This window comes from Pezoporus occidentalis, unplaced genomic scaffold (genome assembly GCF_034315485.1).
Source record: "Pezoporus occidentalis ecotype Australia unplaced genomic scaffold, CSIRO_AGI_Poc_V1 ctg70, whole genome shotgun sequence".
Taxonomy (NCBI): domain Eukaryota; kingdom Metazoa; phylum Chordata; class Aves; order Psittaciformes; family Psittacidae; genus Pezoporus; species Pezoporus occidentalis.
Genome location: NW_026916053.1, coordinates 2,598,391 through 2,620,342, shown reverse-complemented (window position 1 = coordinate 2,620,342; position 21,952 = coordinate 2,598,391). Strand labels below are relative to the sequence as shown.

Sequence of the window (21,952 nt, the reverse complement as noted above, 5' to 3'; positions counted from 1 at the left end):
TTTTGCTGCTGCTTTTATTTGGACGGAGGAGCAGGAAAGTACTGGCAGAAGAGACATCTTGGATGGGGACAGAGGAGGCAAAACAATGGTGTGAACTCTCCAGTTCCTCAGACTCCCTTTAAGTTCACTGCAGCCTTCCCCCCCAGCATTGGGAATGCAGGCTATCTGCTCGATGGATCTGCAGCCCCAGGTACAGAGGAGCAGTTGTGCTGGTGTTGATGTGCTGTGTCTCATCAGAGGAGTGTGTTGCCCACTTTCTAGTAGGAGGTGAGTGGACCTGGTGGTGGAGAACGGGCATGGTGGGCACAGCTCGCTCTGGGTTTTGTTTTGCAGGATAGAGGTGCCTTTCCTTTAACGTGAGCGACTGAAACATCCTGGAGCTGCTCATCTCTGCACTCCTGTCCCTGATTCTCATCTCAGGACGCAGGCAAGTATCATCCCATATTTAGGCAGAATCTGTCGTTCTCTTTATGGACACCGATCTTTCACGGGGGAGCAGATGCACAAAAAACAAAGCTTGGGTCCCTCCAAGGAGTGCACATCTTTGTTCCTGAAGAAGTAACTATGCGTGGGGCTTGCTCTGCCATGTTTCTGCCCCACCACCTTCCAACAGCTGAGAGAAGGTGGAACACCCGCAGCCGCAGCACCTGACCCAAACAGAACCATTAGGTGGTGGTTGAAGTGTCCTCTAAGACACGCTGGATGGGGCTTGGAGCAGCCTGCTCTAGCGGAAGGTGTCCCTGCCCGTGGCAGGGGTCGGAACTGGGTGAGCTTTAAGGTCCCTTCCAAGCCAAACCAGGCTCTGTGGTCAGGCTGGAACCACCTCCCCTGCCTGCGCTGTGGGCCCCGGCTCTCACAGCCTCTTCGAGGGGCTGCAGGAGCTGCCCCGGCCCGTGGGGACGGTGCCCACACGCGCTCCAGGCCCAACCTCGGCGCTCTCGAAGCGCTCCCGCCACCAGCACCGCGTGGACGCCCTGAGGCCGGGCCTGATGCCTCGGAGCGAGCTCCCGGCCGAGCCAACACAACCGTGCGCGACGGCAGAGCGCGAGCACCCGCGGGGCCGCTCCGCGACACCCCACGACCGGGACACCGCGCCACAGGGGCGAGGCCCCGCCCCTCTCCCCAAGCCCCGCCCCTCTCCCCTCACGGCGGAAGCCGCCGCTCCCTTCCGGCGAAGCAGTTTTGGCGCGCGAGCCGGGCAGGGCCGCGCCCGCCATGTCCCGCCCGGAGCCGCCGCCCGCCGAGCCCGGCGCCGCCATCGAGCGGCTCTGCCAGGAGCTCAACCTGGACGCGGCCAGCGCCGCCGAGGCCCTGCGCGACTTCACGGCGCTGCGGGGCACCTACAGCCTGGAGGTGAGGGCGGGCGGGCCGGGCGGCGGGGCCGCGTCCTGTCAGGGAGCGGAGTGGGGCGGGCGGGGCCGGGTCCTGTCAGGGGCGGGGCGCGGCCCCCTCCCGCACCTCCCCGCATCGCGCCGTCCGTGTCCCGCAGGGTGAGCCGCTGCACTGGCTGGCCTGTGCCCTCTACGTCGCCTGCCGCAAGAGCCGGGTGCCCACCGTGGGCAGCGGCCTGATGGAAGGGAACGCCGTGTCGCTGACCAGGATCCTGCGCTCCGCCAGGCTCAGGTGAGCCCCCCCCTGCTCCGCTAAGGGCTCTCAGGGCAGTGAACGGCCGACATTAGATACTAGGAAGGAATTCTTCCCTGTGAGGGTGCTGAGGCGCTGGCACAGGGTGCCCAGAGAAGCTGTGGCTGCCCCATCCCTGGCAGTGCTCAAGGCCAGGTTGGACACAGGGGCTTGGAGCAAGCTGCTCCAGTGGAAGGTGTCCCTGCCCGTGGCAGTGGGTTGGAACTGGATGAGCTTCAAAGTTCCTTCCAACCCAAACCAGTCTGGGATTCCGTGATAAGGTTCCTACCAGCTCGAGAACCCGCTGCTGTTCTCACAGCCCCGAGCGCTGCAGAACGCGTGTCCTGAGGTACCGGTGTAAAAGCAATAAATCTTCTTGTTGGAAAGGGAAACAAGATGCAAATCCTTGCCTTTCAACTTCAGGCCTTTGAAGAACCACCCGTGTCAGCGCAGCAGTTGTTCCACCCACGTCAATTATTTCTTTTCCTTTTTGTAGTTAATTGAAGCACAAACAAGACCTGGCTGTCCCATTAGCGATCCAGACTTGAGTTGCCAGCGTACACCTACAGCTAATGGGTTTTGTGTAGGTAACAGGCACGAACCCGTGTTTGTGGTTTCACTGCTTCCCCCTCCGCACACTTGAAGCCGCTTTTCCCTTCCAGCCCTACTATACCTGACACGGCTGTGCTTGCAGCCTTCAGATACAATCAGCGATTCCATGCCTGTGCCATGAAGGGTCAGGGAGAAAAGCACAACAGGAGGTGAAAAGCTTACAATACATGCAGCTTAGGAGTCTACTCAAATAAACAGTAAACCTATATGTTGATCAGATTAGTTGTTAAGGAGCAAATATATTGTATTTTGGCCTTTTCTTTTTCTTTAACTAGACTAAAGGAAGCGAGATAAAGCTCAAAATAAAGCAGACTTTCCTTCTTTCTTTTAAGTCTAATTCAGTTTTTTAGCAAAATGAAGAAGTGGATGGACATGTCAAATCTACCACAGGAATTCCGAGAGCGAGTGGAGAGGCTGGAGAGGAATTTTGAAGTGTCAACTGTGATTTTCAAAAAATTTGAACCAATATTTTTGGATGTATTTCAAAACCCTTACGAAGAAACTTCAAAACCACAGCGAAGCAGGAAACAGAGGTATTTTTTGAGGTTTCATGTGACTTTTCTTTGTAAAGGGCTATACTTAATGTGAAAATCTGGAGAGAGTCTTTTTACAAGGGCCTGTAGGGACAGGACAAGGGGAATGGCTTTAAACTGAAAGAGGGTTGATTGAGATGAGCTCTTAGGCAGAAGCTCTTCCCTTTGAGGGTGCTGAGGTGCTGGCACAGGGTGCCCGGAGAAGCCGTGGCTTCTCCATCCCTGGCAGTGTTCAAGGACAGGTTGGACGGGCATCCTGCTCCAGTGGAAGGTGTCCCTGCCCGTGGTTGAGCTTTATGGTCCCTTCAGCCCAAACCAGTCTGGGATTCTATGATCGTGCTTTAAAAAGTGATGTAAAGTTCCAAATCGGCCGTGGGAGGGCTCTGTTAGAAGTGTGGCAGCAGCAAAATGATGCGTTTGGGGTCACAGGCCTGTGGCAGCCATTAGCTCAGGAAAGGGCCAGAAGGTTGGGGATGCGAAATGCTCCATGGAGTGAGGTAAGAGACTGTCAGTCAGTGGAAGCTGCAATAAGGACATGTAGCTTAGATTGTGATGCACCTGGTGCAAAATGAAGGTAAGACAGCAGCTGTGTTTTTTGAGCAAGGAAATGGAATGAAATTCTTACTGTAAAACAGGTTCCAGCTTCCTGGAACTGAAGACTGACTTCTCCCCACTCTTCCTTCTTGACAGGCGGATGCCCTGCAATGTTAAAGATCTCTTCAACTTCTGCTGGACTCTCTTTGTGTACACCAAGGGTAGGGCCTGCTTTTCTTAGCTGCATGGTTTGTACACCTTCCGAGTTATGAACCGCTCTTGTGTTGCTTGACATGATGTGCTGTCTCTTAAAGGTAATTTCCGTATGATTGGAGATGATTTAGTAAATTCCTATCATTTGCTTCTGTGCTGCTTGGACCTGATTTTTGCAAATGCCCTATTGTGTCCAAATAGAAGAGATTTGCTAAATCCATCATTCAAAGGTATAGTGGGGACAGATAATTTAAAATCAAATATGCTTTGTTCTCTTAGTGCTTTTCAAATGAAGTTAAAAGGAGTCTTTCTTCACCTTCCTCCTTTTTCTCAGGTTTACCAGCGGGCTTCCGGATGACAGAGATCAAAGCCTCTGAAGATCCTCCTTGCATCATTGCCACACTCTGTGAGCTGCATGATGGGCTTTTAGTAGAAGCAAAAGGAATAAAGGAACACTACTTTAAGCCATACATTTCAAAACTGTTTGATAGGAAGGTACATCTCAGTAGTTTTAAGAATGCACTGTAGTGCTCAGATGCTCAAAACAACTCCTATGGGTCCTGCAGGAAAATGTACTAATAGGCAAGTGGACTCAGGCTGGGCTAGGTTTTCTTTGCATGTATTTTAGCAGAAGCAGAATTTACTCTTTACTCTTAATGATGTGTGCCATAAAGTTCTCTGTGTTTTGCCTTTTTCTGTCAGCAGAGAATCTTTGATTTCCTTTCTTGGCAGTGGGAAACTGATTTGTGGTCAATAATGATTTGTTCAGGCAAAAATGTAATCTCATTCTGAAATGATTGTATGGAATAACTGCCACTATGCTGTGGGTCCTCCTGCTTGCATTCAGCAAAATGCTTTGGCAGGAAGAGGTTGAGGTTGCAGGTGGACAGTTTATTCTCTCTGGTTTTGGCCCTGACAGTTTTTTCCAAGCTCTGTGGAAGTTTTAGTGTAGTCACTCATCAGTGCAGTCCCGAACCTTCCAATGGAGCAGATGTTAAAAGCATCACTGTGAAGACTGAGTTTATCAATAGCTTGGTTAGAACTGGGCTTTGTCCTCATCTATTTGTCTTCCTAATGGTATTGTAGTCCTTTGGGCTAGGCAAAAATAAAAGGTCCAGTTATGCTCCTAAGTTTTATTTTCTTTTTGGCTAAAACCATCATGCCCTGTGACAGTTGGAACAGTTTTCATTTCATTATGTAAAATATTTCTGCTTTTTATTCTTAGATTTTAAAAGGAGAATGTCTGTTGGATCTTTACAATTTCACTGAAAATAGGTAAGTTACAGCTTATGTTCTGAATCTTGAGGTAGATTTAGATTAGATATTAGGAGGATATTCTTTACCATGAGGATGCTGAGACGCTGACACAGGCTGCCCAGAGAAGCTGTGGCTGCCCCATCCCTGGCAGTGTTCAAGGCCAGATTGGACACAGGGGCTTGGAGCAAGCTGCGCTAATGGAAGGTGTCCCTGCCTGTGGCGGGGGGTTGGAACTTTGAGGTCCTTTCCAACCCAAACCAGTCTGGGATTTCTGTAATACAGGTTTTCCTGTTCCTTTACCTTAGCGTAACTAATTGTTTTTAATTATTTGACAGTCAAAGCTGTTATCTGGCTGAAATTATTTCTGGATCTGACGTGTCAAATGTCAACTGCGGAGTTTCTTCCTTAGTGTCAGGTTTTACGGTGCTTGCCCTTATTTTCTGGCACGTGTAACCTTTGAGTAATCTAGTGCAAATCAGAACCTTGCCTCTGAAGTTCATGGATATGTTTCTATACACACCATCAAATATTGTACCTAAGTAGGGAAGTCTAGATTCCTGTGTCAGTCTCCAGCTGCGTGTATAAATCTGTGAATGTAACTAAAGTACTCAAAAGAAAAGGAAGCAACAATTGCAAAACCACAAAAAAGAGGTAGAGCTTTTCTGCGGTGAGTGTGTAATTGTTTCAGAAACATTTTAAATTCTGAAAACTAATTTAAATGCAAAATACGAACAACGGCTGCTTTTTCTGCATCCCTTAAAGGTGGGTTTTTTTTTTCCTCCTTTTCCAAAAATACCCAGTAAGTTGTTTTTTCAAGGTGAGTGCTGGTTTGCTTTGAGAATTTTGAGTGAAGACTCAATTATTTTAACAATGTAGGTAACACTCAAATGTAGATATAAAGTGGTTTTGCTGTGATCTGTTTGAAGCAGTGAAACTTTCAGTATTTCTACTTAAAAATTAATAGCATTACTTCAATAATACTGTGATGTGGAAGCATATGAGTAGTCCCTATTCTTTCCTAAGTAGCTTGATGTCTAAAGGAAGCATGGAAGCCTTTCTGTTTCTTTGTCCAAACTTGGTTTGCATGCAGTTTGCTTGGGGTAATGAAGTTTTGTTGTTCACTGCTGCTGAAAGTAATCAGTGCTTTGAACACACCTTGGTTTCCATTTTGTACCTTGTCTCCACTGGCATCTTTTTATTTTCAGCAGTTTAACCTTTGATGTAAACCCTGGACTTCTCTTTCAGCAAAGCCCTGAATAAAGAGTATGAGGAGTATGTTCTGACAGTGGGTGACTTCGACGAGAGGGTTTTCCTCGGCGCTGATGCTGAAGAAGAAATTGGCACGCCTCGAAAATTCCCTGTAGATATACCAGTAGGGAAAACAGCAGCAAGAGCTCATGTGGAGAGTCATCTCCAGCAGCATTTTGAAAAGGTGATTTGTTTAACCTGTTGATCTCACTGGAAGTACTCCTTCAAGTATTTTTATCCTTGTATGCTATTTGAATCTTTGAGGGGACTTTGAATTTCTCGTTCCCGAGAGGAAGATGATGAATGCTATTCGCAGGCTTCAGTCTGCTTTCCTGTGAAATTCAGTAAATAACTATTCCTTAAACAGGATCAGAGACTCATGGAACGGTTTGTGTTGGAAGGGACCCTAAAGGTCATCTGGTTGCAACCCCCTGCCATGGGCAGGGACACCTTGTACTAGAGCAGGTTCCTCCAAGCCCTGTCCAACCTGGCCTTGAACGCTGCCAGGGATGGGGCAGCCACAGCTTCTCTGGGCACCCTGTGCCATTGTTGAATTTACAGGTGTTAAGATTTAAAGTCTCATTTTCTTATATTTTACTTAAAGAAAACCCAGACAAAACCCCTCTGAGTTAATTTCAGTCTGCCAGGAGATTTGGGATTTTTTCTATTGATGGAATCCTGGGAAAATCTGAGCTAATTGTGAGTCAGTTTTGAGATCAGTTTTGATGTCAGCCTTCAGGTAGCATAATAATGAGATGCTCATTGGAAAGGTTTTTGAAACAGTTTTTTTGCCTGATTTTTAGTTATTATTTTCTCTGACAGAAAAGGTCATTTGCCCCTTCAACTCCCCTGACTGGAAGAAGATACCTACGAGAAAAGGAAGCTGTCATCACCCCTGTTGCTTCAGCAACACAAAGTGTGAGCCGGTTGCAGAGCATTGTGGCTGGATTGAAAAATGCACCGAGTGAACAACTCATAGCTATTTTTGAGTAAGTACATCCACTGCAGCTGCTCTCATGGAAAGGGAAACTCATCTTTTCACTCCTGTGACTGCTTTCTTGCTCAAATTTGACTTTTGTGTGGTGCAGAATGTTTTTGTCTGTGTTTCTGTATTGTTTCTTGTTGAGCAGTCTTCTGTTTTATAGATGATCTCATCTTCTGGAGGAGAGCTGAACACACACACCCACTCCAGTTTGTTACCACTAATGTATTAATGTACTTTCAGCTTTTGCTAATGTTAATTTAGCTGCTTGCTTGAAAGCCAAATGCTTTTTTGTTTGCTTAAACTTAAGTATGGCTCAATTAAAAGATACGGTAACTGTTGGCAGAGGTTTTCCGGGAGGAAGGTAATGTTAGTTAGCAAGGCTTTAAGTCTTTCACTTAAAGAGTTGGCATATATGTGCTTGCCTGTTGTAGCATCCTTCCTACCACCTTGCTCCTAGCAGATACATTTTTTTTTTTTCTCCTGAGCTCTTGCTTTCTTCTGCATTTGTTCCAAAATCTGCATAGCCTCTCAACTCTATTAGGAAAGTTAAAAAGGGAACAATATTCCTGTATGTTTTGTGTTTTCCTCTGTTCTCCATGGGAAAGCTCAGTATAAGCAGCTTTGCTTCTTTTTATTTGGGTGGTATTTTTTGTTGTTGTTGGGTTTTGAGGCTTGTTTGAAACTTGACTTTTGTTTATACAAGCAAGGCTTTTCTTTTTGTGTTCTGCTGCAGGTCTTGTGCACGCAGCCCTATGGAAAGCATTATGAGCAGAGTGAAAGAAATAGGTGAGAAGTTCTGCTGCAGCTACACTCAGTCAACAGATGAACAGCCAGGATCACATATAGGTATGGACATGAAATGCATTGGGATGTTTCTGAATATTAAATCAAGGCAAATGACATGCATACATATACTGTCACTAAAGTATGTAATACAGTGGAGCTATTTTTAACACAGAACATATCCAAACAGAAAACTGTTGCTGTCAAACAGAACACTTGAAAGAATAAAAATGTACTACAGAGAAAATCCAAGGCTGAAGATCAGAATGGGATAACTGAAACTTTAGCCGCTCCTAAACATTGTAAACTTGCTTTCTTCTTGGATTAGAATTTAAAGGGAATGGAACATGAATAGGAAAATTCTAATTGCAACTGTCTGCAAAGTTATATCACTAGAAATATTAAAATACATAATCCTTCAAAACACTTTGAGAGTTTCATGCTATTCTTGTCACCAGTGGACTTCTAACCATACTTTTTTGAGTTGCAGTCTGTACACACACACGTGCACTATTTTCTCACAGAAGGACAAATAGAAGGTCAATTTAGTCTAAGACTGCTTTTGCAAACAGTATTGGGCTTCATCTCTTTTGGTTTTAAATTTCAGATTTTGCTGTAAACAGATTAATGCTGGCAGAGATCTTATACTATAAAATCTTGGAGACTATAATGGTGCAAGAAATACGAAGACTGCATGGGAAAGATTTGACTGTAAGTGAAGAACTGGCAAAAGAGGACAACACTTTTTGTAACCCTCTCTGGGAGGGTTTTCTTCAGACAGTTCCAGAACAGAATAGCCTGCAGGAAAGCAATTTGTGTGCATTGTTACTGTTAAAAAAGGAGGAACATATGGGAGGTGCCTAAAGGCAGTTTTTATTGCTATTAAAAATGGTATAGTTCTGGCATAACCATCTTAGTTTGTGTTGCCTTCTGGAATTGTGACTTTATGGATAGATAACTTTTACTCCTACCTAATGTACTTATCATTAGATAGAAATGCTTTTGCTCTGCTTTGTGACTCACAATAAGGAGGCCAGATCATTTGGTTATAATCTGAAAAATGTGATTATTTTGGTGCTGTTGGTCTTCTTACAGTCTTTACCATTCTGAACTTCCCTGTAAAATGAGTTTGTGGAACGTAGGAGAAAGAAGTAGCTCCTCTCTCCAGCAATAAGCTCTGTAGTATTAGTGCCACAAAGCTCAAACTCCCATTTCCCAAACCTCAGATCACTGACATCTTCTGTAATCTCCTCAGGCTCTCTTGGAACAAGATGTCTTTCACCGCTCTCTCATGGCATGCTGCTTGGAGATTGTGCTTTTCGCATATAGCTCACCTCGGACCTTCCCCTGGATCATTGAAGTTCTTGACCTCAGGCCATTCTATTTCTATAAGGTAAATAAATACTGCCTTAGGACTGCAAGATGCTGGTTTTCAACCCTTTTTGCTGTGGGCTGCTTGTCTGAACGGAAGGAAAGCTTAAATATTGGGGTATATCCTCCAGCCTAAGGGGATATACCTGCTTGTATCATCCTAGGTCTGCTGCACATGCTGGGTGAGCAAAGCAGGTTCTTACTGCTTTTGTTTTGTACATGTTTAGCAGTTTGAGACAGTGCCTTAAGTAAATCCCTGGGAGTGGGTTGTTCTGCATTGATGAGATGTTTGCTGTCTACTTCCAACCCTTTGATTGCTTTTGGGGAAGGGTTTAAAACCATCAGAAGAGGGCTGGGGAAGATTAAAATGTGAGGAGGAGGCTGGAGCATTCATTGAAGAGAAGTTTGAAACAGAATGCAGAAACAAATAAGGATCTGAGTGTTAATCATGAATACTATGACTTTCATGTGTCTTATTACCATTAGGTAATTGAAGTTCTGATTCGGTCTGAGGAAGGACTTTCCAGGGACATGGTGAAGCACCTCAACAGCATTGAGGAACAAATTCTTGAGAGCCTTGCCTGGACTCAGGACTCAGCGCTCTGGGATGCCCTCCAGGCATCAGATAACAAGGTCCCAACCTGTGAAGAAGTATGTTACCTCTTTTTTTTTAATTAGGAAATTCATGCTCTTTTTCTTACTGTTGTTTTATACTGAGAACTGTTCAAATGAGACAATTGCTGCAGGAAAACCTTCTATGAATAGATTAGCACAAAGAAGAGAAATCTATTTGTTGTCTTAACACTGACATTAACATTTCTTCTTTCTCAGGTAATATTTCCCAGTAATTTTGAAGCAAGTAATGGAGGAAGCGGATTTGGGCATTTGCCTATGATGCCAGTATCTCCTATAATTCATCCCCGGGTAAAAGAGGTTCGGACAGATCTTGGTGGGAGTCTAAGACGGGGTATGTTCAAGGTTTCTGATACAATTTGAATGTGTGAATTTGAGGAGAGGAGGTTTAGACTTCTTTATAATTGCAAAAAGCCATCTTGAATCTGAATTAAGCAGTCAAAATTGTGAAGCCTCTTTGATCAAGGGAAAGCCTAACTGTATGTGTTCAGAGGAATAGCACTTGCAAATATTACTTATCTCCTAAGCAGACTGGAGTGTCTGTAATCCTGTGTGTTCCTCAGTTTCTTCTGCAAGCTAGCTTGGTTACTCTTGTCTTCCATGTGGCACCTGATTGTGAAACTGAGCTGTCTGGGACAGCCACGAAGTAAAAGGAGACAGTTAAACTATAGGTCTTGTTCATATCACCCAGGAGCAGTGAATTGGGAGATCAATTACTAGAAGCAGTTTGAAGGTTAACCTTTCCTCCTCCTGTGGATAAGCATTCACATGAAGCTGCTGCCCTTTTGTTTTTTGTTTCTCCTCTGTGTGCCAGACATGCAGCCATTGTCCCCAATATCTGTTCATGAGCGCTACAGTTCTCCCATGGCTGGAAGTGCAAAAAGAAGGCTCTTTGGAGATGACACCCCCAAAGAAATGCAGATGGAAAAAGTTTTAACTGAAGGAACTAAGTTGACAATTGCTCCAGCATCAAGCATTGCTGCTGAAAATGTGTCAGCTTCTCCTGGCCAAACAGTGCTGACTATGACCACAGCTACAGTCCCAGGAAAAACAGGACAGAAGATCACCATCCCACTGCACGGTACGAGTTCTTCCCATTTGTCTTCTCTACTAGATATTAGTTTAAATCTAGATTAAGTGTTCTAATCTCTACTAGATTAAGTGTTCAAGGCCAGGTTGGATGGGGCTTTGAGTAACTGGGTCTTGTGGAAGGTGGCCCATGGCAGGGGGTTTGAACTAGATGGTCTTTAAGGTCCCTTCCAACCATAATGATTCTATGGTTCTGTATTATGCTCGCTCTTAAGATCTGCTTAGACCGACCGTGTATCTTGTACATGTATTGCTTAATCGTTTTAAAAGAACATATATCACTTTATCCAAAAAAAAGCTCAAGCTCATACTGACATGTCTTCCCGTGGAGGCTTCTGATACCTGACAAGCATCTTCCTTGTGAACAAAGCTATGGAGTTCTTGCTTCTTCCAGTTACACCTCGCACTATAGCGTGTGCTGTCAGGTTTGCAGAATAATGCCAAAAAAAAGAAAGGGAATGCCCACCTTCCCTAAAAGAGTGGCTAGAGAAATTGTCAATTCTTGTCAACTTTGTACTTCCCGATAGTTTTAGAAATGATTTTTCACATTCATATTCTTCCTTTAACCATTACCAGATATGTAAGTTTTAATCATTTCTGAAGACTCTTAAGGGGCAAAGAGTCTTTTTAGCATACAGTAGAGAAGGATGAGGTGTCTTGTGTATGAAGTGTTCGTGCAGGAATAAATGATTTGCAGTTTCACTCTGCAGCATGAGGACAGCAAATGGTTTATTTCTGGATGTATCATCTCCAGGTATTGCAAATGAAATGGGTGGGATCACATTGATACCCATTTTGATGAATTTAGGTCAGCCATGTAAGACAGAGGCACAAGCTCCCTGCCACCCTCAGGGGAACCAAGCACATGAAGTGCATCCATCATCAGGAAACAAACCAAAGAGAACGGGATCCTTGGCACTGTTCTACAGAAAGGTAGGTGTCTTCATGAGGAATTCACATTTTGCTGCTGCTTGTGGCTGTGCTGAAATTTGCCTCCTTGTGCAGTTTTCATGACCTTTCAGTCTTCATGTGCTTTTCCTTTGGCGTGAGCAGTTCTTAGATACCTGGGAGAAGGGAAAAGATGTTGTCAAGTGTTACAGAGAATTCAGTTTTCCCCCTTCCCCTGCCCACGACATGTTCTGTGGTTTGGGTTCTTTTTTTTGTTGAATTAACAGCTTTTATAAGTAATTACCTAAGAAATACCAGTGGTTTTTACTTCTCTTGTTTGTTTTTACTGACTCTCACACTTTAAAGGGGTAGACTTATCAGAAATGAGATTATTCTCCTGCGTCTTGCTCATTCAAAACCACACTGTTTCAAATCCTGCATCTGGAGATTCTCATTTGCAGTTTTCTGAGGCCTCCCCAGTAGTGCTGATCCTGCTGGTATGTGGCCTCAGAAAGCAGTGGTGAATTGCACACTGTCCAGAAGTTTCTAGAAGGATTATGAAGGATTTAAGGGGCAAGGTAAGAACTGGGTGTGCTGGAGAGAAACTTGTTTCTAGTTTCTTTCATTTCCAGCATGGAGTGTGCGAGGGCCCTTTGGAGGAGGCAGAGGTAGCTGCCTAAATGCCTGAAAAGAATATGCACCTACATTAATCTCTCAAAAATATTAGAAAACCTATTTTTTGCTGTTATTTTCTTACTGGAGAATGTATTTTTAGAAGTTTTCCCCCTTTTAGGGTATCTGTGTTGTCACCCTAGAAAATTCTACATTGAACAGTCTTTAAGGCAAATTTTAATACAGAAACTGATTCCTGGAAACACTTGTAAGCCACATCCAGTGTCTGAACCATTGGTTCTTTAATGCTGATAGTGACAGTATCTCTCTGAGAATGGATTAAAAATGGATTAACTTTACTCTCAGCTGGGGAGTACTTCAGCTGTAGCCCGGTGTTTTACCAGCCATGTGGTAGGCAACATAATCCTCTCAGAAGGAGGACTAAAATCTTCACTTAAATTGGTCTTTAAATGTTGACTTCTTTACAGTGATCATCATATTCAAAATGATAGTTCTTCCCTACTTTCCTTTCTTGATCCTGTTCAGTACAGCAAGTGAAAAGGAAATGAACTCTTTCTGCTTTCTGACATAAAGAATGTGCCTAATTTCTGTCCATGAAGCAAGAACTTCTGAAGTACGTAGAAGAGGCTTATGTTGCACTTGACATTTATCTTGGGGTTTGAGACAGATCTTTGGTAATCAAAAGGGGAAGAAAAAATTCCATCATCTTGCTAATCTAAGATTATATTTAATTAAAGTGTGCCCCTTCTTTGTGCTTGTTCAGAGTGTTCCATTGCAGTGAGCGAGGTGTAGAAACTATAGTCAAAATGGTTTTAAGCAGGTTTCCTGTGAGCATTAGAGATCCAACCTCTGAACAGAGGTGACACCTTAGTCTTTGAAGACATTGTCTTGGGCAAGGGAGAGAAGTTTTCCAGAAATGACTATGCAAATATAGAACAGCTCTGCTTTGAGGACATCACTTTTGCAGGCGAGGTTAAGCTGTTTCGGCTTCACTTATTTCTGTGTGTCTTCCAGGTTTATCATCTGGCAAGTGTGCGCTTGCGTGACCTGTGCTTAAAACTGGATGTTTCCAATGACCTGCGCAGGAAGATATGGACGTGCTTTGAATTCACATTGGTCCACTGTGCTGATCTCATGAAGGACAGACATTTGGACCAGCTCCTCCTCTGTGCCTTTTACATCATGGCAAAGGTGACATGTCGTTCTAAGAAATTCGGGGTATTTTATGTCAATTGAAAATGTGAATTGTTTTCCCAGTTTAGATAGTTTTTTTCGTGTCACATTACTGGAGGGAAGAGAAAAATCCTTCCAAGAAGTGGATGAATCCCAGTGTATTTTTTTCCTTGTCTTGGATAAATCTTTAAAAGTTCCCATCAACCAGCCAGTTGGTTAAGAGAGGATTTTATTTTTCCTGAGCACTGGGCAACACAAGTGGTGTGTGGTCTCATTCCCCCCATATTTGTGTTTTCTGTCCTCTTTGTCACCTTCATGATCTATGTAGTCTGAACTGAAAACCCCATTACAGCTTATTACTTTATTTTGTTGTGTCACTAATATAAAGTCAGAAAATGAGTAATTCCTAAGCATCATAAGCAGCAAAAAGCTTTTGTAGCTAACAAGGAATACCTAAACAAGAAAAATAGTTGTTTTTTCATATTCTCACCCCCAGTACTAAGTTTTAAAATTATGTATTTAATCCTCAGGAAAACCTGTACAGAGGGAAGTGAATTGAGTAGACTGAACCAAACTTGCTGCTGCACTTGATGTTCAACAGACTCTTCTTTTCCAGGTAACCAAAGAGGAACGAACGTTTCAGGACATCATGAAAAGTTACAGAAATCAGCCCCAAGCAAACAGCCATGTAAGGAAATAGTATTGCCTTTCCTTTGTAGAAAGCTCAGATGTGGCTTTTCAGATGATGCTGCTAAGGGAAAAGTCAGTCCCCTTCAGTGTTATATCCATTGTCATTCAGATGGATTTCACCTGATTTTCTGGCTTCCTTGTTTTCCTTGACCTGAGTGTTTTTCCCTGATGTCCTGCAGGTTTATAGGAGTGTCTTGTTGAGAAATATTTCTGCTGATGGCCCGTTGGAGAAAAATACAAACCAAGATGTGGAGATGACAGAAGGTAGGTACAGCAAAGTCATCTGTGCTTCTTACAGTGCACTTGTGTGCTTTTAAAGAACCAAACTGTCAATAAGGAGAAGTGAAGCAAGTTTTACAGTTTTGAATGTATTAAAGAAAAGCAAATGTATTGTTTGAAGAGAAACCATCTTGTCAGTAGCTCTCCTGTGTGTTAGGTACATAAGATACACTTCCTACTTGGAAAATGAGCTCATTTTGTTTCCTTAAGTTTGGTTGAAATGTTTGGTTGAAATGTTTCCCTTGTGTCAGTGACACTGCAGTTGTTCTTGAATCTAACTGGGAATAGATGATCTTTGAGGTCTTTTCCAACCCAAACCATTCCCTGAGTCTTTCTGGACAGCAAGTGTTTAATGGAAATTAAGAGCAACTGGAATATTATGACAGGTTTTTTTTTCTTAACCTCATCTATCCTGAAGGCTTAAATAGGGAGAACTTGTTTCAGAAAATAGAAATGGTGACTCTCTCAGACCACCATTTTCTTATATTCAGGTTTCTTTTAAACAGGTGATAGTTTTTTTGCTCTCGGTTAGAGGAGAAAAGGGACAAGAACATTTGAGAAAAGCATGAAAATTGTGCCTTGCTTGTTTCTAGTGATGTGTCAGGAAACTGGAAAGTCACAAGCCCATGTGTGAGTCTGTGAGCAGAGCAGATCTGCAGCCAGGGCACATGCTGAAATGTAGAAGACTGTTCCATGCAGTGAATACCCACCTGTGGCTGGGATTCATCTGCTTGAACAAGTGTTAGAACCATTTTTTAAATGCCTTTTGAGGGTTTCACCATGGTCCAGGAAAGTGCTGAGCTCCTGTAGGTTCAGCAGCTCCACAGTTCTTGGATGTCATAGAGCATCTAAAGTGGCACTGGGCTCTGGTGCTTTGTCAGACAAAGGTACTTGGTTACAAAGTTCTTGAGTTGCTTTTTCTGCCAGACTTTCTCTTCAGTTAATGGATTTGTGTCTCCTTCATCTAGTATAAACTCCCACTCTTCTGACACCAGTTTACAGGAACATACTCTTGTGTTGTGACACAAGGCAGACACACTAAGGAGTTACACGTACGGGTATCAGCTGAAGCTTTTGATGTCTGTTTCATAATGCACTGGTTGCAAGAGGCTTTATTCTGTGTTGCCCTTTTTTTTGCTTGGCAGTAAAGAGTACAGAGGACTGAAGACAGAAGGTTGTATTCTGACTTAGTTAGGGGAGAGGGAACATTAACGTGAATACACTTGCTGTGTGGCTGCAGCTTTTCCCACCAAACAGCTATTTCGTAACACATCTGAACTAATGATGCTGTGGCTTCCTTGCAGCTGACCCAAGTTGAGCATGAAGCTGTTCTTTGCCAACTGATCACAAAAAGCTTTCACAGAAGCTAAAAGCTGGGAGTCACCAGACTGCTTAGAAGTCAGTTTTGAGAGCAACAAATGGCTTTGTACCACTCCCCAGAATAAAAGTGGGAAAAAGGGCCCATTGTGCTACCATTTTTGGTACAGCTCCAAATGTTCATAACCACATGCAGCACACCCTGCCTCCTGCCTGAAGCACACCTCTAATTCACCACATTAACTAGTGAATTTATGGATGAGTTCTTGTCAGTTGGATAATGTAAATTTGAATGTGAAGCACCCAGTTTGCTGATGCCGTATCTGAAATCTGAAGCACTCTCTTATTGTCAGACTTGTCTGTGAAAACTGGCAGTTCCTTGGGACGATCTGCAGAAGAGAGCTCCAGTGAGTCGGGAACAGAGGAGAGAGGAGATCTCATTAAGTTTTACAATGCAGTCTATGTAGAAAGAGTGAAATCATTTGCCCTGAAGTACGATATCACAAACCAGGACCATGTAGTAAGTAAAGCATTTTGGAATTTTGCTCTGTCAAATGATAAGACACAATAATTCCTGACAGCTAAACATGTCAGTCTTTTTTCTCTGTTATTCACATGGTGTGGTTATGAAACTGTGGTATGAGGAGCTGCCTAAGCAGCATTTCAAGAGGACAAATGCAGATGCAGCATTGTTTACAACCTGCTGTCAGCTTCTTTATATTGATGCAATACCCATTTGCTCAAGTGCCTGTGTTGCATTTCTGTTAATCCATCTGGAAACCAAATTTGCTCTGTTGTTTGGTGGATACTTGATCTGTTCTTTCAGTGTTACAGGCTAAAATCTTCTAAAGAAGACCTGAAATTTCATTAATCTTTCCTTCTGTGAAATTACTGCTCTTTAATATCTTCAGATTCAGCTCTTATCCAGATTTGTCCTCTCTTGCAGATGGAAGCGCCTCCTTTGTCTCCATTCCCCAGCATCAGGCAGCAGACAGTGTCTCCTCGCCGCATCTCTCAGCAGCATGCAGTTTATGTTTCACCCCACAAGAACGGCGCCTGCTTGACACCTCGATCTGCACTCCTTTATAAATTTAGTGGGAGCCCTTCCAAGGTAGAGAGCAAAAAGGTTGAAAAGAGTCAATCTGAGGGAGGGTTAATTAATCTCCTAGTTAGGATATGTTCTAACACAGTGATTTTTATTTAATGAGGCTCTCAGTTTGCAGTGAAAGGTAGAATTCTTCCGGTAGGATCCATCACTCAGTCAGCAAAGAGGTTCAGAGCTCTTTGTTCTCAGATAACTGAAAAGCAGAATAAGTTTGAAATGGAGTTGTAGTAACTCATGTTTTTTTTTTTAATCCTGATTGCAGAGTTTGAAGGACATCAACAATATGATAAAACAAGGTGAACACAGGAGTAAGAAGCGAGCAATAACGATTGACAGTGACACTGAATCTCCTACGAAGCGACTCTGCCAGGAGAACGATGATGTTCTACTCAAACGTCTCCAAGATGTTGTCAGTGAAAGAGCAAATCACTAAACCTGGTTTTCTGCAGGATCTAAAAGCTATGGAGTCAGATACAGCTGTCATGCTATTTACTTCTTGCTTTTGTATACAGACAACTGCCAAGTTTCTTTAACTTTGCACTTGTACCGGACTTCCACAGGATGCAAAAAGCAAGGGTTAAGTAGTGAATGCCAGAGAATGGCAGATGATGGTGATCTTCATCCCAAAGGGCAGCTGTGCTCCAGGTTATTCTGACCTGTTTTAGCAGAAGAGTGAGGTGTAGAAAGCCATACTGGGATGTTCTCAAGCCTAGTTGTGGAGTTTTGTGAGTTCTGAGTGTAACTCAGCTTCTAGGAATACCATTTTGATTTAGTTTTTTTTTTAAGTAAGAATGATGAGGAAGCGAGTGTTAAGTTTCCTCAAGCTTTTGGTATTTGAGGAAGAAACTTTGAAAGTGCCTTATTTTTAAATAATGTAGAATTTTATGCATTATTCTACTCTGGAGTAACTGGAGTGGAGAAAAATTCGTCACTTAGCCTCAGGAAGAGCTGAGCAGTTTTGAACTGATGCATGATTTGTGCTGTGCTCTATCTCCTGCCACGACTTCAGCAGAAGTGTATGTTGTGACATGGATGGGACAGCTTCTGCAGTAACAAAGGCAGGAATTAGTACAAGTAGCAGTGACTTAGATTGGACACTGCCATCTGGTAAACCACCGTGATATGGTTCAGTTAGTCTGAATTGCCTTTCTCTGGAGCCAGGGAAGGCTGCCATGGAGCTGCTCTTTTCCTGTTGGAAGCCTAGGAGCAGCCTTGCCGTAGAAGCTGTTCGTGTGTATTGCAGCTTCCTGTGAACCTGTCCAAATGCACAAATTCATCTAACAAGTTGTCTCTTCATTTTACTTTTTCCTGAAGATTGTAGCCTCTTGTGTAGTATCTACACTGAATGTAAGCCCATAAGATAAGGCAGGTTTGTATATACTTGGGGGTGGGGGTTTTATAGCTATTGAAGGCTTTGATTCATTGGAAATGCCAGCATCTAATTCTTACAACTAAGTTTTTTTTATGCTGAGGAATTTGGTAGGGTTTGTTTAACCAAAATGGAGAAAAGGCAAGGTTTATCCATTACTGCGCATCAGTACCTTGATCTTATTTCATAATTGCATTTAAGATTAGAGCCATGGAGAGAGTTCTCCGCGCTGTATTTTTCAGTTTGTGTATATTGAACATCAACTGTTCAATATTTTCTGTGAAGAAAAAATGAACGATTACATAGGACTTGTTTAAAGAGCTCTGTTCACTTCACTGCTTGGTTGGTTTAGTATGTGCTGCATGGTCTGCTGGACCACAGCTCCAGGGAAGGATGCTGCCATGATTTCAAGCAGATTCAGCTACTGAATCTGGCCAGCAACGATGGAGGAAAAATGTACTTAAAGGTGTACGTGTGCAGGGATCCTACTCAGCAGTGAGCAGGAAGCTCACAAACTCTGTAACTTGTTCTTGAATTATTAACTACTTAATCTTTCTTTAAACTATCAGAAAAGGTGCTTATTTCTAATAGGTTTGACTGCAGAGAGCTGCAGTACGAGGAGATGGCCACTCAGTGGACAAGGTTTCATGTAGATTGGTCTGTTCAGTTCCTTTTACTCAATTTTTAGTATTTGTCTTCAGATCTTGAGATAAAAAGTACAAAAGACACAACCTTTCTGTCTTGATCTGCTCCTCAGTGCTGTTCAGTGGATACAGCTAGGTCCCTAAACTCCTCCTCTGTGGTGGGGGAGGTGAGGAATTGATTCAGCTTTGGGCAGTGAAGTGTTTCTATGTTAGAGAGAGGAATGTGCTACAACTGGATGCAGTCCAGATTTTCTTTCCACCTTTTTAGGTGTTAGAAAACCTCTTTTTGGACCTGTTGGACAGCTCAACCAATAGCTTAGGCAGAAATCTTGTAACGGTTTCAAAGTGCCTTCACATCTAAATACGTATTTTATAATAAACAATTAAAAAGCATTTTAACCTGTGTTGCTGTATTTGCTGTGGTCTTTCTGTGGTGATCGTTAAACAGTGCCTTCTGCCTTCATTGTCTGTAATGTCAAAGACCTCAGGGGTTTTTTTTCTTCCTCAAATTTCTTTGGGATTTCTTTTATTCAGTTTAAATTAGTGTTTCACATGATATTTCTAAAGCTTCCTCCTGAGGTTTCTGTACTGTGTGCGCTTCAGTCAGATGTGGGTTTGGGGAGGAGAAGATAATACCTTACCTGAAATAACCAAAAAGCACTGAAAAGAAGATCCTGCAGTGATAGGTAGTGTGCCCACCACAGGAGCTGTGCCCCTAGCACGGGCGAGCATCACACTTGTGAGCTCTTGTATGTTGTGTAGGTGAGGCTCTCAGTGCTATGGTTTAGTGGTGGTCTTGGCAGTCCTGGGGTAATGGTTAGACTTGATCTTAAAGGTCTTTTCTAATTTAGTTGGTTCTATGGTTCCTGGTTCCTGACCCTCAGCACTGCACTGCCCTGGCTGCCTTTTTCCTGGGTGTGCCAACGGTGTTTGAAACCGGGTTCGGACAGATTCAGAGTTGTTCCACCTGGTTTCGTGCTGTTTGTCACTACAGAGAGGCATGAAGCTGCCAGGGAGGCAAAGCTGCTTACATCTCGGTTTTTAAAAGACTTCAACTGTAGTTACCAGCCTAAAGGAGGATGTTGAGGGGCAGAGCTGTGAAAACGTGGCTGACTCTTCTCTTTGTAAACTTCCTCTTGCAGGCAAGAGTGGCACTGAGGGGAAAATGTCATGGGCAGCAGCAGGAAGTGAGAAATGAGGCTACTGTTTGCCAGACTTGCATACTGCAGCCTTTTCCCCAACTGAGAATATCACCTCATTAACCCTGCTGGAAGTGGATTCAGAGCTTCCACATCTGCTACAGGTCAGTTTTGAGTCAGTTCAAAGGTTGACACCACTAGGGAGAATACCCTCTATACATATATAATAGGCATAAACTTACTAGCACTTCACATGTAAGCAATATGTTAATGTTAGGTTGCCACATCCCAAGCGCTGCACTAAGATGTGGCTTCCAAGAAAATTTGTGGTTAGAGTGCATATAAGCAGTGTGAGGAATCGAAACTGATTTTCTATTTAGTTTCCTGTTAGGAAATACTCTTCTATCTTGTGACTCATGGAGGGTGTGTTCTTGTTTATTTGGGTTTCTCTGTTACTTGATGCCTGAGGAGCTGAAACTGGGGACACAAAAGGAGGTGCTGTGAAGGAGCTGCAAGGGTGTAAGAAGGGCTGGGATCTCAGATGAAGGAAGCTAACATGCCTAAATCTGCCTCAAGTCTAAAGAATCTGAGTTTACTGTAACCTCTATAGTTTACAAGAAGCATGTAACTCATCACCCAAGTAGCAGTTCTTGACAAACAGGTGTCAGATGAACAGGGTGCCAAACTCATAAAACTTTTCATCTTCCTCAAGTGACCAGAAGCCTATTAGATGGCACGTGAGTGAGGCATATTACTCCTGTGGTTCTCAACCTGCTCCTGGCCAGGGCTCATGGCTGTCCAGGTCCATCTGGGCTAGAAAGCTGGGCAGAGCTGATGGGTACCAGGCTCACGTAGTGCCTCATCTTGAAGGTCAATACACCTGAGTAACGGAGATCCTTTGGTTTCAGGGAGCCCAATTGACCCTGCATGTGCACTCCTCTCCCAGATGGGGAGCTGCTTCTCAGCTGAGGCACACTGAACTTAAGCTGTGGTATCTGTACTGCAGGCATCCCCTCTGCTTTCTCTTACATGTTATCCATCACAGTGCCCAGTAACAGAAAAAAAGCTTTGCAAGAGTTAAGTTGCAGAAATTTCAGCTAGTTAATGTCTAGATATGGGGTCAAGCAGTGAGGTTGTGGAAGGAACTGGTGCCAAGTCGCAGATGGCTTTGCTGTAAGCTCTTCAGTTTCTTGGCAGTGCTGCTTCAGAGAGTCCAGCATCACCAGGAACGTGCTACCAGAAACCTGTAAAGTGAAAAAACCAAAATGAGACCCTAAACAGAATAATCCCTCTCCATCCTGGCTTTCACCATTCCCTTGCATTTTTTCTGCCATCGCAGGGGATCCTGTTGGATCCATTTTGGGTTTCTGTGCTGAGCTGCATGCCCGGAGCTAAACCAGGTTTCCCTGCTTGCTCAGCAGTGAGGAGAACTGAAAGGGCCTTCAGCAACCTTCACTGCACAGAAACAAGCATGAAGCTAAACAAATACTTTTTCCTCCTTTTCTTTTCCACGTGCTTTGCTTGGTTGCCAAGATTTGTGCAGAACAACGCCCAGCTTAGTGTAGTATTTTCTTTTTCTTCCTACTAGTGAGGGTGAAATGGGGTAATCCTCCACTCTTGCTACACCGTGTGTGCATGTGGTGTTGCAGTATCAGCAGGTTTTGCACTGATCAGTGAAGGATGTCCTGCTGGTTTGGGGTATTCCTTCCCTGCCGTTATAAGGCTATGAATGCAATGAGATTCCTCTTGATGATTTTATTTTTACGAACACTCCAGATGCATTTGGCCTGTGGATAGATACGTGTCTAACTCCTTGCTTTCCCCTAAAACCTCT

At 43.6% G+C, this 21,952-nt stretch overlaps 1 protein-coding gene across 4 annotated transcripts; it reads left to right on the top strand.

Annotated features, from left to right (window-relative positions):
• The first annotated feature begins 1,141 nt into the window (after window positions 1–1,141).
• Window positions 1,142–19,383, top strand: RBL1 (RB transcriptional corepressor like 1). 4 transcript variants are annotated; one of them, XM_062642335.1, is made up of 22 exons: window positions 1,146–1,353; window positions 1,490–1,623; window positions 2,568–2,768; window positions 3,459–3,523; window positions 3,617–3,745; window positions 3,850–4,010; window positions 4,741–4,790; window positions 6,018–6,204; window positions 6,843–7,009; window positions 7,739–7,851; window positions 8,396–8,499; window positions 9,044–9,181; window positions 9,646–9,810; window positions 9,991–10,126; window positions 10,607–10,873; window positions 11,690–11,814; window positions 13,417–13,593; window positions 14,192–14,263; window positions 14,445–14,529; window positions 16,215–16,381; window positions 16,808–16,972; window positions 17,229–19,383. In XM_062642335.1, exons 1-22 carry the CDS (start codon window positions 1,216–1,218, stop codon window positions 17,397–17,399), a joined length of 3,117 nt encoding a protein of 1,038 aa, XP_062498319.1. In that variant the 5' UTR covers window positions 1,146–1,215; the 3' UTR covers window positions 17,400–19,383. The 4 variants fall into 4 exon arrangements, with proteins under 4 accessions (XP_062498322.1, XP_062498319.1, XP_062498318.1 ...); XM_062642334.1 differs by having other exon boundaries at window positions 11,636–11,814; XM_062642337.1 differs by lacking the exon at window positions 3,617–3,745 and having other exon boundaries at window positions 11,636–11,814.
• Window positions 19,384–21,952: the final 2,569 nt, after the last annotated feature.